The sequence below is a fragment of the Agelaius phoeniceus genome, chromosome 7 (assembly GCF_051311805.1).
Source record: "Agelaius phoeniceus isolate bAgePho1 chromosome 7, bAgePho1.hap1, whole genome shotgun sequence".
Classification (NCBI taxonomy): Eukaryota; Metazoa; Chordata; class Aves; order Passeriformes; family Icteridae; genus Agelaius; species Agelaius phoeniceus.
This window is the reverse complement of record NC_135271.1, coordinates 28,456,697-28,470,308: the sequence shown is the minus strand read 5'-3', so window position 1 is coordinate 28,470,308 and position 13,612 is coordinate 28,456,697. Positions and strand designations below refer to the sequence as shown.

At 48.4% G+C, this 13,612-nt stretch overlaps 1 protein-coding gene across 1 annotated transcript; it reads right to left on the bottom strand.

Annotated features, from left to right (window-relative positions):
• Positions 1-10,128: 10,128 nt before the first annotated feature.
• Positions 10,129-12,719, bottom strand: LOC129122626 (intraflagellar transport protein 70B-like). The gene has a single exon (XM_054636564.2). It carries the CDS (start codon positions 12,644-12,646, stop codon positions 10,646-10,648), a length of 2,001 nt encoding a protein of 666 aa, XP_054492539.2. The 5' UTR covers positions 12,647-12,719; the 3' UTR covers positions 10,129-10,645.
• Positions 12,720-13,612: the final 893 nt, after the last annotated feature.

Here is a 13,612-nt window from a genome sequence, read left to right as displayed (position 1 = left end):
CCCCTTGCTCTGCACAGGGGTGAGCAACCTTGCACTTGCAGCCCCAGCACAGGTGTGTGCTTCAAGGTGCTGTCTCAGCATGCTGTGTCCTCAGGCACAGATTCCCACAGGGATTTGGGAATCTCCTGCTGAAACAGTGAAGCTCAGGTGCCTGAATGCCTTGCAGATCTTGGCCTGAGGGCTCTGTTGCTTCATCCACACAGTTACTTCACCCCTGACTTTGGGCTAGTGAGTGAAATGGCAGAGGGAGTGTGATGATCCTTAAAAGCCACTTCTGTGGTCAGAACCCAGCCTTGATGCCTGCATGGTTCAGGTGGCACTTCCCTGTCCTGGAGGGAGGGAGAAGAGCTGCTGCTCACTGCGCTGGGGGCCATTTTCCTACTCAGGGCACCCCGAGTGGGTCCCTGCCCTGGGTGGTCCCTTTGGGGGACAAAGGAGCAGAGGGAAGTGGCTGAGCTGCCATAGTGTGGCAACTGTGAGATCCAAACCTGAGCTGGACTTCCCTGCTTATGAAAATTTGTATTTTTCCAACAGGCTGTGCCTCCTTATGTTATCTGTATTTGAGTCTTCCTCCTTTGTTCTTCGTGCCCTGTTGCACCCTTGCTGTACTTGTCCTCATTTCAAAACCCACAGATGCACCTCTGAGCAAGCTTCCAGGCTGTGGCATGTTTTATGTGTGTTTATTAGCTCCAAGGCTGCACTGGGATTACATGATGTCTAGATTTCCTTGCAGTCAAACTTAATATCCTGAGAAATGGGAAAATTTACTGAAATCCTGCAGCACTGGCCAGGGTGTGGGAGGGTCCACCCTGCTGTTTCCATGCCTATGTTGTTGCCATGGATGTGCAGAATTATCTGGCTTCAATTTTCTTCTTTTTATTTTTTTTTTTTGTGCAGGGAGCAGAGAGGGGTGATGTGGTTTTTTCTGTGTCAGAGCGGGACAAATGCACTTTAGGTAATTTTGCCAGTGCCCAATTTAAATTAATGTGAAATTGTGATGGGAACTCAAAATGTGTAAATCAGAAACCTACAGGGGAAAAAATGATGGTGAAAACATGCTGCATGAAAAAGGTATTCAGCCTTCTGAGTACTATGGGAAAACAAACAGGAATAGCTGTAAGCAATAATCAGAAGGATATGAAATGTATGCTGGTACTTAGCTAGTATAAATATTCATTGCTTCAGGGGAGCCAGGCAAGCCAGCATCAGCTGAGTATATTAGCTACATGTCATGGACTGAAATATGTCTGTGAAAAAGAAAGGGGGTGGCTGTTTGCAACTGCATTTGTAGACAGAGCCAAAACTCAGTCCCTCGGAGGCACGGAAGTGCACCCTGGCTCCCCGGCAGCCCTTAAAGACTTTATTCCATCCCAGTGCCCTCGCTGCCGTCAGTGCTCCTGCTTTGGCTGCTCCCAGTCTGGGATTCATTTCAATAGGAAAAATGGCAGCGTGCTTCTCCCTGGGAGCCTTGCTGCGTGCACAGGATGCTGGGAGAGGGAAGGTGCGGGAGGGTCCGTGCCAGAAGCACTGAGCTGTGCCCAAGGGCTGCTCTCCGCACGGCATTATCCAGCTGCAGGGCTACTGACACACAGCGGCAGCCTTGGAATCACCTCCTGTGACATCCCGCCTCTGCTCGCTAATGACGGTGGGCAGGCTCTCGGGGAGAAAATGCAGCAGCAAAGAGCCCTTGGGAGGCAAAGCTGTCAGACCTACACCCCAGGTTTAAAGTGAAACTCCCCCTGAATGAAATCCAGCACAAATCTTCACTAAATGGAGATATAGTTATTGTTAGTGCTATAGTAGAGCCCAGGAAGGCTCTTCTCCAGGATTGCAGGGATTTAGACACGCCAGGTGAAGAAAATGGCAGTCAGGAAAATGGGTAAATGAATCTGTCTTTGTTCAGTGTCAGGAAATTAATGCCAGCTTCTTAAAGCATGGGAAATGACATTGGCTGCCAAATACAAACTGCTCTGGATTTCATGGGAATAATTATGACAGTGAAATATTTTCTTAACTTGACCTTTGGCCACATACTAAATGGAAAGAAGTAAATTTGGCACTGCAAATGCAAACTGAGCCAAATTAACTTATACCCATGGAGGATCTGGCCTTAAAGACCCTGCTCCACAGGGCCAAATCCTGCTGTCACTTATGCTGGTGTAAATTTGACTCTGTTTTGCTGAACTGCATGGAATTACTGGGGCTTGCACTAGGTGAGTGTGAGCACAGTTTAGCACTCAGTGAGGACCCTGCCTCGTGGAGGTCAGTGGCGTCCCGACTGAGCAAACCCCCAGCTCAAGCAGGAGCTCTGTAAGGCAGAAAAGCAGGGGTGAGGGGCCCCCTGCGGGCTGGACAGAAATGCGGTCTGAGGTGGGAAGTCCTTGCCAGAATTGCATCCCTGTTTGCAGACAACCTTCTGGAGATTAGTTCAGAGCCAGCAACCCCCTTCTAAGGGGTGAGCACACATTCACGAACAGCTCAAATGAAATCTCAGTTTTTGTTGCTCTGCTTTGTACTTCTGGTTGTTTCCAATGTGTTGATTACCAGTCCAGTCATGCTCATTTGTTCCTGCCCCTGGAACCTTTAAGTTCAAATATAGAAACAGTTATTGGCACTATTACATATTTATTTGTATTGGCCCAGATTAAGACTCGATGTTCTGGGTTCAAACAACAAAGAAAATGACAATGTTAGCAAATAAGATGATGATCTGTTTTGCATCCTCATTCTGGGCTCATTTCCACCAATTTAATTCAAGAATTACTTTAGAAGAATAAAAAATGTGATAGCACTCTATTGGTACAACAGGACAAACAACCTGGACTCAACTCAGCTTATATTTTCATCAGAAAAAAGAGAACATATCAGGCAGGAAAAATATTTTAGGAAGAGAAATATGTCACAGCCCATTTTTGGTTTACATTTCTGCAGTAATTTTATGGCAGAAATATTAAGCAAGTGTTGTCACATAAGTTGCTTTCCTCATCATCTAGAAGCAAGACTAATTACTTAGGTTAAAACTCAGAATAAAAGCATTGGTTATTTAGGTTTCTTGTGTAAATATGCATCTAATTGAAAAATGGAAATCCGAGAAAATAATTCTGCAAAACACGGTACAGTCTTAAATTACAGAAGGTTAATACACATCCTCAGTGTTTTCAATTGCAGAAGATGGGAGGTTTCTATTTAATGTGTCTCCCTAGGGAGGAATTACCTGATCTCTAACATGAGAAAACACCAAAGCCAAGGCAAAGGCCTGCTATTACTCTACCACAGAAAAACATGTTTCTTTGAAATTTCATCAGCTAGAAAATCAGTGAGTAGGGTTTCAGATTTCATAGAGGAATTTTACTGGGGTTTTTTGGGCACAAATGATAAAAATGCTATAAATTCTATCTCAGACTCTGCAAGTGAAAGGTTTAAGAGATTATGTGAGTAAATCATTCATCCCTTCTGAATATCCTGCTGATAAAAGGGATCCCCTGATGTGATATATACTGTCAGGTTTGAATCTGAAGCAGAGAATTTCTTTCAAGTTCCCTTCAGGGAATCTGTACATTTTATGCTGAATATTAGGATCACCTCTCCAGGCATGGAGAGGAAGCTAGAATGAGACCCTAAAGCCATAGAGAAATTATCAGAAAGAGATAAACTGGTTTCCTTTTTTTATTAAATTCTCCTATAACCAGCTTTATAACCTAGCAAGTCACAAAAAATTTCACAGTACATTACACATGCTCGCTGGCAGGCATTTCACAAGATCAGGGAGGCGTCTCTACGCGTTCTGCCCTGGATTGAGCACAAAGGCAGAGGGCAGGGCTCCCGCATCTTCCCTTCCCAGAGACGCCATCCCGCTGTAACAGCTTTATATTTTCTTGACTGTTTCACTGCTACCGACTCTTGTTACCAGCATTTCGTGCCCTCCGAAGCCCTGATACACTCTTGCGCAGGCTGAGAGGCAGAACAGAAGGTGGCCCCGGTTATGTCGGGTAGAGCTGTGGCTGCTCCCCATCTCTAAAGGGAGGATGATTGTTGTCTTGCACACGATTGCGAGCGCACAGCAGAGGCGGGCGGGGCGGTGCTGCCGCGTGTGAACGAACGCTCCCCGCGGTGCCACCGGCACAAATCCGGGGCGCTCCGCTGAGGTCAGCTGTGCACAGGACTGAACAAAAACCTGCCTAGAGGTCAGACTGCGCTGCTTAGGGGCAGGTTCCTCTGCAGTGTCCACTCCCTGTAAGGTGCTGCAGGAGGCTGCGGTGGTGCATGGCAATGCCAGCATCCGTGGGCTGAACGCACTGGTACCCAAAATTGCTGTCCTCCTGCTGATGCTGAGAGGCGTCACAGGCGCCTCTCTGCTGGGACGTGCATGTCCTTGCTCCTCCTAAACGCGGGGAAAGGGCAGTCGGGATTTCCTGGAGAGCCGAGGCCAGGCCAGCGCCGGGCCTGTCACCGCTCGGTTGGGACATTCCTTCTCTCCAGCCATGCGACGCAGGGAGCTCTACCTTGGGCTGGGAAGGGCGGGGTTCCGCTCCCCTTTGAGTCGGGAGCGGCCCTGCGCCCCCGGCACGGCCCGTTCCGGCTCCCGGCTCGTTCCCGTTCTCGGCCGTTCCGGCTCCCGGCCCACTCCCGTTCCCCTTTCCGGCCCGCGGGCCCCGGCCCAGGCCGCCGCAGCAGCGCCCTCTGCAGCACGGCCCGGCCCTGCCGCAAGGGTCCCTCGGACCCGCTGGACCGGGACCCGGTTCCTGGTGCTTCCCGGGGGAATGCCGTGTCTCCGCACCTGCGGCAGCGGCGCGGGGCTGTCGGTGTGCTGGCTGCGCCTTTGCTGCCGGGCCGGCCATCAGAGTGTGGCGCTCGACGCTGTAAAACGCCATGTGCCTTGAGCTGCTCAGCAGGGGAAGAGCAGAGGATTTATGTGCGCCCTGAATGCCCCGTCCCTCAGCGCTGATGGTGCTTCTCCATCTCCTCCTGCTCCGCGTGGGGGCCGCGGTGATAAATACTATTGACAGAGCAAGAAAATCCGACACGCCGTGTCGAGCTCTCGCGTTCCCGTTTGCCGGCCGTGTGAGCGGCCGTGAATCAGCCGAGCGGCACACAAAGAGCTCTGGGAGACACCAGAGACGTGCAGCTCAGAAAAATCCGAGCTGTGCTAATTTTAATTTGGAAAACGGCTGTTAGTAAACAGTTCAACCCAACAGGATCTGAGTGTTAGCCAACTCCCTCTGCCCTCTCCCACGGGAAAGAGAGCTATAAAATAAAACCGACTCATAAAAAGCTGTTCGTCAACCTGTTCCCTGCTCGTGACACAGGCTGGAAAGGGTCCTAGGGGCAGAGCTGGGGGAAAGGAGAAGGTAAGCAGCAAAAAAGGCTGAAATTCAGGAAGGCCGATGACTATGCACAGCAGAGGACAAAAAAGCCATGAGAGGCTCAGACCGTTCAGAGCCAGTGCACACATTCATCACAGGAAGCTTAAAAGTTTGTGATGCTGAGTGATGATTCCCATGTTCCAGAGAAAATGTGGCAATTGTCTTTTCGATTTCCCTTTCCGAGCCGTTCCTGGCAGGGTGGCTGTGGGCACACGGGTATCCCGGGGCCGGGGCTGTGCTGCAGGGCTAATCCTGTGCGAGCGGGCTCGCAGCGCTCAGCCCTGCGCTCAGAGCCGCGGCGGCTCCGTGCTTGCTGCCGGAGGCTGAGCCTGGCCAGCTCCAGGTGAAGGATCAGAATCCCCTGCCAACTTCTGCTTCTCTTTGTGCAACAGTGATGTTTGCTTAATGTACAGCAGCTGTGCCATGGGAAACGTGGGGTTAGCTGATTTCTAAGCAGCATTTTAAGCGGGTAGAAACAAGGCGTTTCGTCATTGAATAAGACTGGAATTGCAGCATTCCAGTACTTTCCAGAAGCTGCACTTGAATGGCTTGAAATAGTATGTGAAAATTAGTATTTTTAAGGTGCCAATTTAAGATTCATTGAAGTAAATTTGAACTTTTTAATTGATTTTCCTGGCCTGCAGTTGGGACTATAAACTACAGTGAATTTAGGGGAAGATCTTCAAAAATAGAAATATTCTGGACTGTTTGGTTTGGTTTGGCAAAGCCTGCTCTAAGGCTTTATTAGTTTAAATTCAGGCAAGATCTAGGAAAATTATGCTAATCAAAAGGTTCTTAAGGAAATGAGTCCAAATGTCTCAATTTCTCTACTTAATGGAAAAGCATCAGCCAAAAAAAGAAATGCTTTGCTGAAAATAGAGCCTGAAAAGTTTGTCAGTAGTTAAAGCCTCTTTTACTTCATTTAGAAACTGTTTCTTTGTTTAGAATCGGTCGTCCAAATGAGGTGCAAAAACACTTCCTTCAAAAACATAATGATGCACATTGTCCTGGCCATACCTACTCCTTAGGAAGATAGCAGGTTTTAGCAGAGTCCCAAAATATAGAGGTATTTCATTTACTGAATGGTTAAAGAGAAATAAAGGACGAGAAGCCTGAGGGAGAGGAAGGGATGGATCTTTCAGTCCACACAGCCACATTATGACATCAGTGTTCCAAATCTGATTTTTTCAGGGTTAGACTCTTCTGCCTTTGCTTGAATCTAAAGCCAATATGGATTTGTGGAAGTTTTGAACTCAGGTTTCTAAAATAGGATGTTGTCAGTAATCTATTGTGGAATGGGCTGTCAAAACCAGCTTTTATTCTTGTATGTAACTTCACCATTTTTAGAGAAATAACATTGCTTGTTCTCCTGCTAAAAGGAGCCTGCTTACCCAGTAGAAGTATGCACAACATTCCCAAGGAAGACAGTCATCATCTTCCTCCTAGCACTGTATAGGAAGACTCTGCTGTCTTACCTTTTATCTCTGTCTTACCATAAAGTCAGCCACCCCTTGATTACAGAAGTTTTTGGGTCAGCTCTGACTGTGGAGCTGATCACAAGGGTCCCTGGCATTCACTACCTGTGTTGTGCTGATGGTGCCAGCAGACATTTGATGAAGATTTGAGCACCAAGGGACATGAAGTAACTTGTATCTCAGGCCTTCTGTGCCTCTCCTGCTCCTGCCAGTGCACGTGGGCTGCTGTCAGAACGTTGGTCTGAGCCCTTTGCTTGTGCACTGTGTGCTGTGATTACTGCAAAGGTAATTGTACAAAAAGATGTGTCCACTGCAGTACCACACAGTTTGTCACCTGAAACATGGGTGACAAGCCCATGCAAGTTTTGAGGACAAGGACATTTCACAAGATGACCTGTAAGGACAAGGTGCAAAAGAGGCTATTAGTGCAAAATCCTAGTATGGTGGTGATGTACATGGGAGGCATCTTGTGCTGCTCACCTTTCAGACACTGATGCTGCAACAGAAGGCTTCTTTCCCCTTGCTCCCAATAATAAAAAAAAACCCCAAACCAACAGAGGCTCTTACTTAGGACTCTGAGCTTATCTGCAGCTGTTTGCCCATTGCAGGCCCTGTAAATATGGTCATATGTTTCTGGGTAGTGTTTTTGATATTTTTTTGGAACAAAAGGACTCTGCTGGCTTAAGGCATTAATTTAGGCAGATTTTACTATATGTATAGGGAGCATAAACTGTTACTTGCTATCTTCCTTCCTCTGTAAATAAAAATGTATATGCTTTCCTTTAAAAATGTATTTTGTGTGTAAGTCACATAGTGATAACATTAAATGTGGTATAAAGATGGTAATAAAAGTGGTTGTAACATTTATATATTTTTCATGACCAAAGTGCTTTGCAGTGGGAGATGCTATAAACATGTGCTTGCCACTGGAGGAAGCAACAGTCCTACACTGCAAAAGATGTCAGCCACATGAGCGCAGGCCCTAGCTCTTCCAGGCACAGAGTGTGTGGGCAGGCAGCTCTCCAGGACAAAACGAGGGTGAGGGTGTCTGCCCCAGCATGTCACTGCTGTGGGAAGGTTGGGTGCTACTGCTGAGGAAGAGGCCATGGTGGACAGGATGGAAAATGCTGCTGGAATGCAGAGGAGGCTCCATGCAGAAGCATCTCTTGATGCAGCAGAGGAGGAAGTGCCTGTCCCAGGCCTCCTCCTCATTGTACCTCAGCTCTCCCTCTTCTTTCTGCAGCAGAGGCCTCTTCACTTTGAGGTCCTTGTGTTCAGCATCACTCAACCTGCTCAGAAGCCCTGGGTTGTCTGTGGGCACAGCATACTCCCTGAAGAAAAGCACATAAAAAGAGCAGGAAAAGGGAAGAACAGGAAAAATGCTGCTCTTGGCACTTCTGTTGTGATGTAACAGGATGAAGCAAATTCCAGGCATGCCGACTGCCGTATCTTCTAAAACAGCCACAGCTTGCAAAACTCCACAGCTTTTTTTGGGGACGTTTCCATTGGGAGGGTGGCTCATCTCCCTGCCCAGCCTGTGGGGCCGGTGCCTTGGCTGCAGCGGGCAGAGCTGGTGCCAGAGCTGGTGCCACAGCTGCCTATTCGCAGTGCAGCCCTGTGGGCACGGGAGGCAAGGAAGTGATGAAGCACTTGGGGCTGCAAATCCTGGCAGCAGTGCCCTCGTGAAAGCCACACTCTGGCTGTATGGAAAACCAAGAGCATATTAGTGTCTGAACTGCTCTCCATTAGAGGGCATTCAACATTTGCAGGGGCACGAATCTGCAAAGTGAATTTTTTTTTAAATGTCCAGTGACTTTTACAGAAAACACACAATGAATATTAAATAAAGGGCATTGCCTATTAGTGCACTTCAGACACTGTTATGTGGTATGATTTTTTAAAAACTTTTTTTTAAAGGTCATGCTGTTTATGCTGCATAATATATGATACAATTGCACTGTAAATTAGAGACATGCTTTACAGCCTGCTGCTGTGCTTCATGGAGGTGAACAAAATTTGAAATCACAGGTCTCCTCCCCATGGGGAAACAGTTGTGGGAAATATTTAATATCACAATAATCAGGGCTTAATGGCCTAGTGATGAGCTATGGAGGCCTCTCTAGGACACCTTGCTGCATCTCCTGCCTGCTCTCTAGTCTCTCTAGAACATTTTTCCATTCTTAACACTGTTAAATTTTATTTTAATTTACTGTTATAGGATATTTAGGGTAAACTGTAGCATTACCTAACCCACAGCATTTCCTTTAGTCGTACATGATATGCTCAGCCCTGACAAGTTTCTCACCCAGCAGACAAGAGTTGACTTTCTCTGTGTTGAAATGGCTGCAGGCCTGTGCAGTTCGTATATACATTAAGTCTCTGGAAGGATTAATTATTCTATTCCTTTATAATAGCTTCAAAACTTCAGAAATGCTGTTCTCTTTCTTCTCAGGTAAACTGGGGCATAGAAACTGGATTCTGAGGGACATGCAGACTGATTCAAATATCCCCTCAGGACAGCTCTTCAGGGAGCCAGTATCAAAGGTAAGCAAGTGATTTAAAGCCAAGGATTTTTGATCCTTATTTTAAAAACTTCAACTCACACATTGCTTCAAAGGGCAGAATACACAAAAAGGACAGCAGCCATGGAGCAGAGAACCAGACTGCATAAAAGCACTGGAAAACATTTTGGTCACACTTCACTGCAGAACACATATGTTTGAAAAGGGATGGGAAGACTGTTGAGAAAATACACTGAGTGATGCCAGGGTGAAGGAAATGCCAAGTAAAGAAACTAAGCAAATAAACAGGGTTTTGGAGAAGTGTTGAGAGGTGCAGGAAGAGTGTAACACAAGAAGGAAAGAGAAGCAGATTTCTTCCACCCAAGGGTACAGGTTGTAAGCCTTGCATGAAATGGAAGTTACAATGGGTTTTTCTTAAAGAATATAATTTCACATTCACAGGTCTCTTACCAGAGACTGTTTTAAGAATAGTATTTGGATTGGAAGGGCTGCACACAGAGGACTGAATTACTAAGTAAGCCCTTGCTACTGAACAGGTTTTCAGGGCAATCGCTGCCACCCAGATGGTGTGGGCACTGGGACTCTGAGGGCAGCACTGAGCAGTGTCTCTCAAGCCAGTTGTCATAACAAATTTTATTTCAAAGGTAGATCTACACTGAGGTATCATCCTAATAAGCCTTCTTGGAAGGCTTCATTCCTGGTCCCTGTATTAGTTATAGAATTTGCTAGAACACTCATGCATTATTAATGAGTCAGCAAAAGGAAATGTTTATGTTTGTAGAACTGTTTTTTTAATATAAAGCCATTTCTTGTGTTTAAATAGACTACTGACGTGATCTGCAACATATTAAAAATACCTTACAAAAAGCAGAAGAAATGTTTCACACATAGACACAAATTAGAGAATTAAAACAACAGCTTCTTCAAATTCTATTCTAGAAGAGACAGACAACAAATTTTTTCAAATGTCAACCAATGAAAAGAAACTTGCTCTAATTTTAAGAAGGATAAAGTATTATCTTATGGGTGAAAACTCTATGGTATTTCTATAATGATATTCTTGGTCAACACATCTTAAGTGGTATTTAACATGAAAGGTTACTCCTAGCAAGAGAGAATGCTCCTAGTTATCTGGTACGGCTTAATTTCGTGAAAATATTCTATTTTCTACTGAACGTTGTTAAAATACAGCAAAAAATTCTTAGAGATTTTTGTGAGGGTTAGCATTACCTCACAAGCACAAGAAAAGAAGAAGGTTCTCATTTCTGCTGTATGATAACAACAATTACTCAGCCCACCCAGTGATCTTATACATCAGTGCCCTCAAAAGCCTGGCTTCATAGGTGACTGTGTTTTTCCCATTGTGCATCCCACTCTCTTCCAGAGGGTGCTCAATGACAGCTGGGATGTTTCTTCCATACTGTTCACACTGCTTCAGAAACTGCAGGCACTCCTGGATCGCACTGTCCCGCAGCATGATCATGTGCTTGGACATGTTCTCCAGCAAAGACAGGAAACACCGCTTAGCGTAATACCACGTGTCCGTGCTCAGCTTTTTGTTGTAGGGCTCCAGGCTTTTAATGATCCTTGAAATACCAAAGTCGTAGTTTCCCTTCACACAGTACAGGGTACCAATGACTAGATTGACAATGCAAAGATGGTAGGTGTTTTTATCAGGGTGATCATAAGACAGCTGCTCTTCTGCCTTCTCAATCTTCCTCATTAGTTCCTCTGCATCCTCATTCTGGCTTGTCAGGATGTAGGAAACGCAGAGGTTTGCTAACACAATGGCACTGACATCGAGAATGTTGTCGTAGTGCTTTTTAACTATTGGCTCATAGAAGCTAATAGCCTCTTTATACTTGTTCTCCTGCATGAAGAGCACGTGAGCCACATTGAGCTTCCACACCTCGTGTTCCTTGCAGAACTCCACTGATTTGTGGAAGATCTTTTCTACCATTGTGTAGTTCTTCATGTCCCAGTAAATCTTTGCCTGGGCCATCAAGACAGGTATATATTTATCCAGAGTCTCATCATATTCATTAATTGCCTTTTTTAGAGCTTCATCATCCCAATTTTGCCTAGCTTCTTGTACCTGTTTTGTGAGTTTTCTCAGCTGCTCAGTCATTGTCCCTGCTGAATCATCTAGCTTGTGGAAAGCCTCCTCAGGGGCAGTTTGACAAGTAATAATGGCATCCAAGAAGTTGTACAGATAAGGTGTGAGCAGTTTGTAAGTCAGATGGGCATTCTCTGCCAGCACATCAGCTGCCAGGTCATAGTATTGATGCTTGCAATAGAGAAGCAGCAAGTTACCAAAAGTTTCTGGTGGACAGGGGTTCTGCAGGAGAAGAAACTGCAGCTTCCCAAACCCATCAGTGGGCTGGCTGTCCATGTTCATGAGTGCCTGGTTGTGCAGCGTGACGGGATCCAGCTCTTCCTCGGCCCTCGGTGGCATATCCGTGAGCGCTTCCTGCGCTGCTCGCACGTTGCGCAGCTGGTACTCGATGGCCGCCTTGAGGTTGAAGGCCTCCACCAGGGCCGTGCGGTGCAGGAGCAGCGTGTTGCCCACGCTGCGCACGTCGATGCCCTCGGTGGTCATGCCCACGTTGAGCTCCGGGTGCTGGTGGATGCCGCGCTTGATGATGTCGGATATGTACTTGAGGGCAGCGTGGTACTGCTTGGCCGCGTAGGAGCACAGCGCCATGTTGTAGGACAGCTCCGGGCAGTAGCCCAGCACTTGCATGGCGCTGGCAAACTTGCCGCTGGCCTCTTCGTGCCGGCCCTGCCGGTACAGCAGGCAGCCCAGGTTGACCTCGGCATCGGCGCGCTCCGACGGGTCCTCGGCCGCTCCGGAGCCGCCATCAGCAGCGGCGGCGAGCTCCTCCTCCACCAGGCTCTGGGCCGCCGGAAGGTCGCCCTGGGCATAGTGGACAGCGGCCTGGAGGCGCAGGGCCCGGCGGTGGAAGGCGGGCACGTCCAGCAGCGGGCTGGCGACCCGCAGGGCCTCGGCGAACAGCCCGGCCTTGTAGAGGGCCTGCGCGTGGCACAGGCGGTACGGGAGCAGCTGCGGGTGCAGCGCCACCAGCTGCTCGTAGCACTCGGCCGCCGCCGCGAACTCCTGCAGCTGGTAGTGGCAGTAGCCCAGCAGCGAGAGGCAGCCCCTGGAGCGGCAGCTCTTCTGCAGCCCGCGGTTCAGCAGCGACACCGCCTCCGCGAATCGCCCGCTGGCGATGAGCCCGTACACCACGGCTGTGTGCTGCCCCTCGGGCACCGGCGCGGCCTCCATCGCCGGCCCCGGCACTGCCTCGGCGGCGGCGGAAGCGGCGCCATCGCTGCCATGGCAACGGCGCAGCCGGGGCGGAAGTGCTCCCGTGCGGGCGGGCGCTGCCCCGGAAGCGGCGGCGCGGGCGATGCCGTGTGGCGGAGATGGCGGCGGCTGCCCTGCCCGGGCCTGTACGGCCGCCCTGCCGCCACTGGGAGCTGGTGCCGGCAGCGGAGCCGCGTCCTCTGCCTTTGCCTGCCCTCCTCTGCTCTCCTCCCTGCGCCCATATCCCGAGCGCTGACACCGCGTGTTCAGAGCCGGTTCCGAACTGCCGCGAAGAACTGGAGCCTCCCGAAGTCGCTGCCTGGGCCAGAATGTTTCCCTCATTTCGGGATCTCGTGCAGCCGGGAGGAATGAAGAGTAAAAAGCTCCTGTATTTCTAAACGCAGTGTAATAGTTCCCTTAAGCAGTAAGTGGTGTAAAAGTACGCCCTAAGCTAAACACATAGCCCAGGGCAGGAGCCATTTAACCACTGTCTTGGGCTTTGCCCACATGAAACATCCCCTTTACAGCCCATTAAGATCCAAAGTTGGTTAAGGCTGGTAGGTGGCAGGAAGTATGTCTCTACCTTGGAACAATCCGACAGGTTTCCTGCAACTTTCAGAAGCAGAAAAAATTACTCCAACTTTTCTTATTCAACAATGTATTAGTGCTTTGGCAGCACTTCTTTCCCCCCATGGTATTTCTGCTGACCAGGGAGGGATACTCTAGAGCACAGACTGTATAATGTGTGTAATTTCTGTGCATGTGAATAGCTCCCTTAGGGTCCCCAGGCAGATCTGGCTTCTGGTCATTCCGGACTAATGCCAAACATATCCAGGGAAGGAGTTTGGCTTGCCCCCAGGAATGAGTGCTGCAAGGCTGTGTGTCAAAAATCATATCTGGGCCGCTCAGTCTCACATGTTTTCAGGATCTTCTATTTGAGAGATT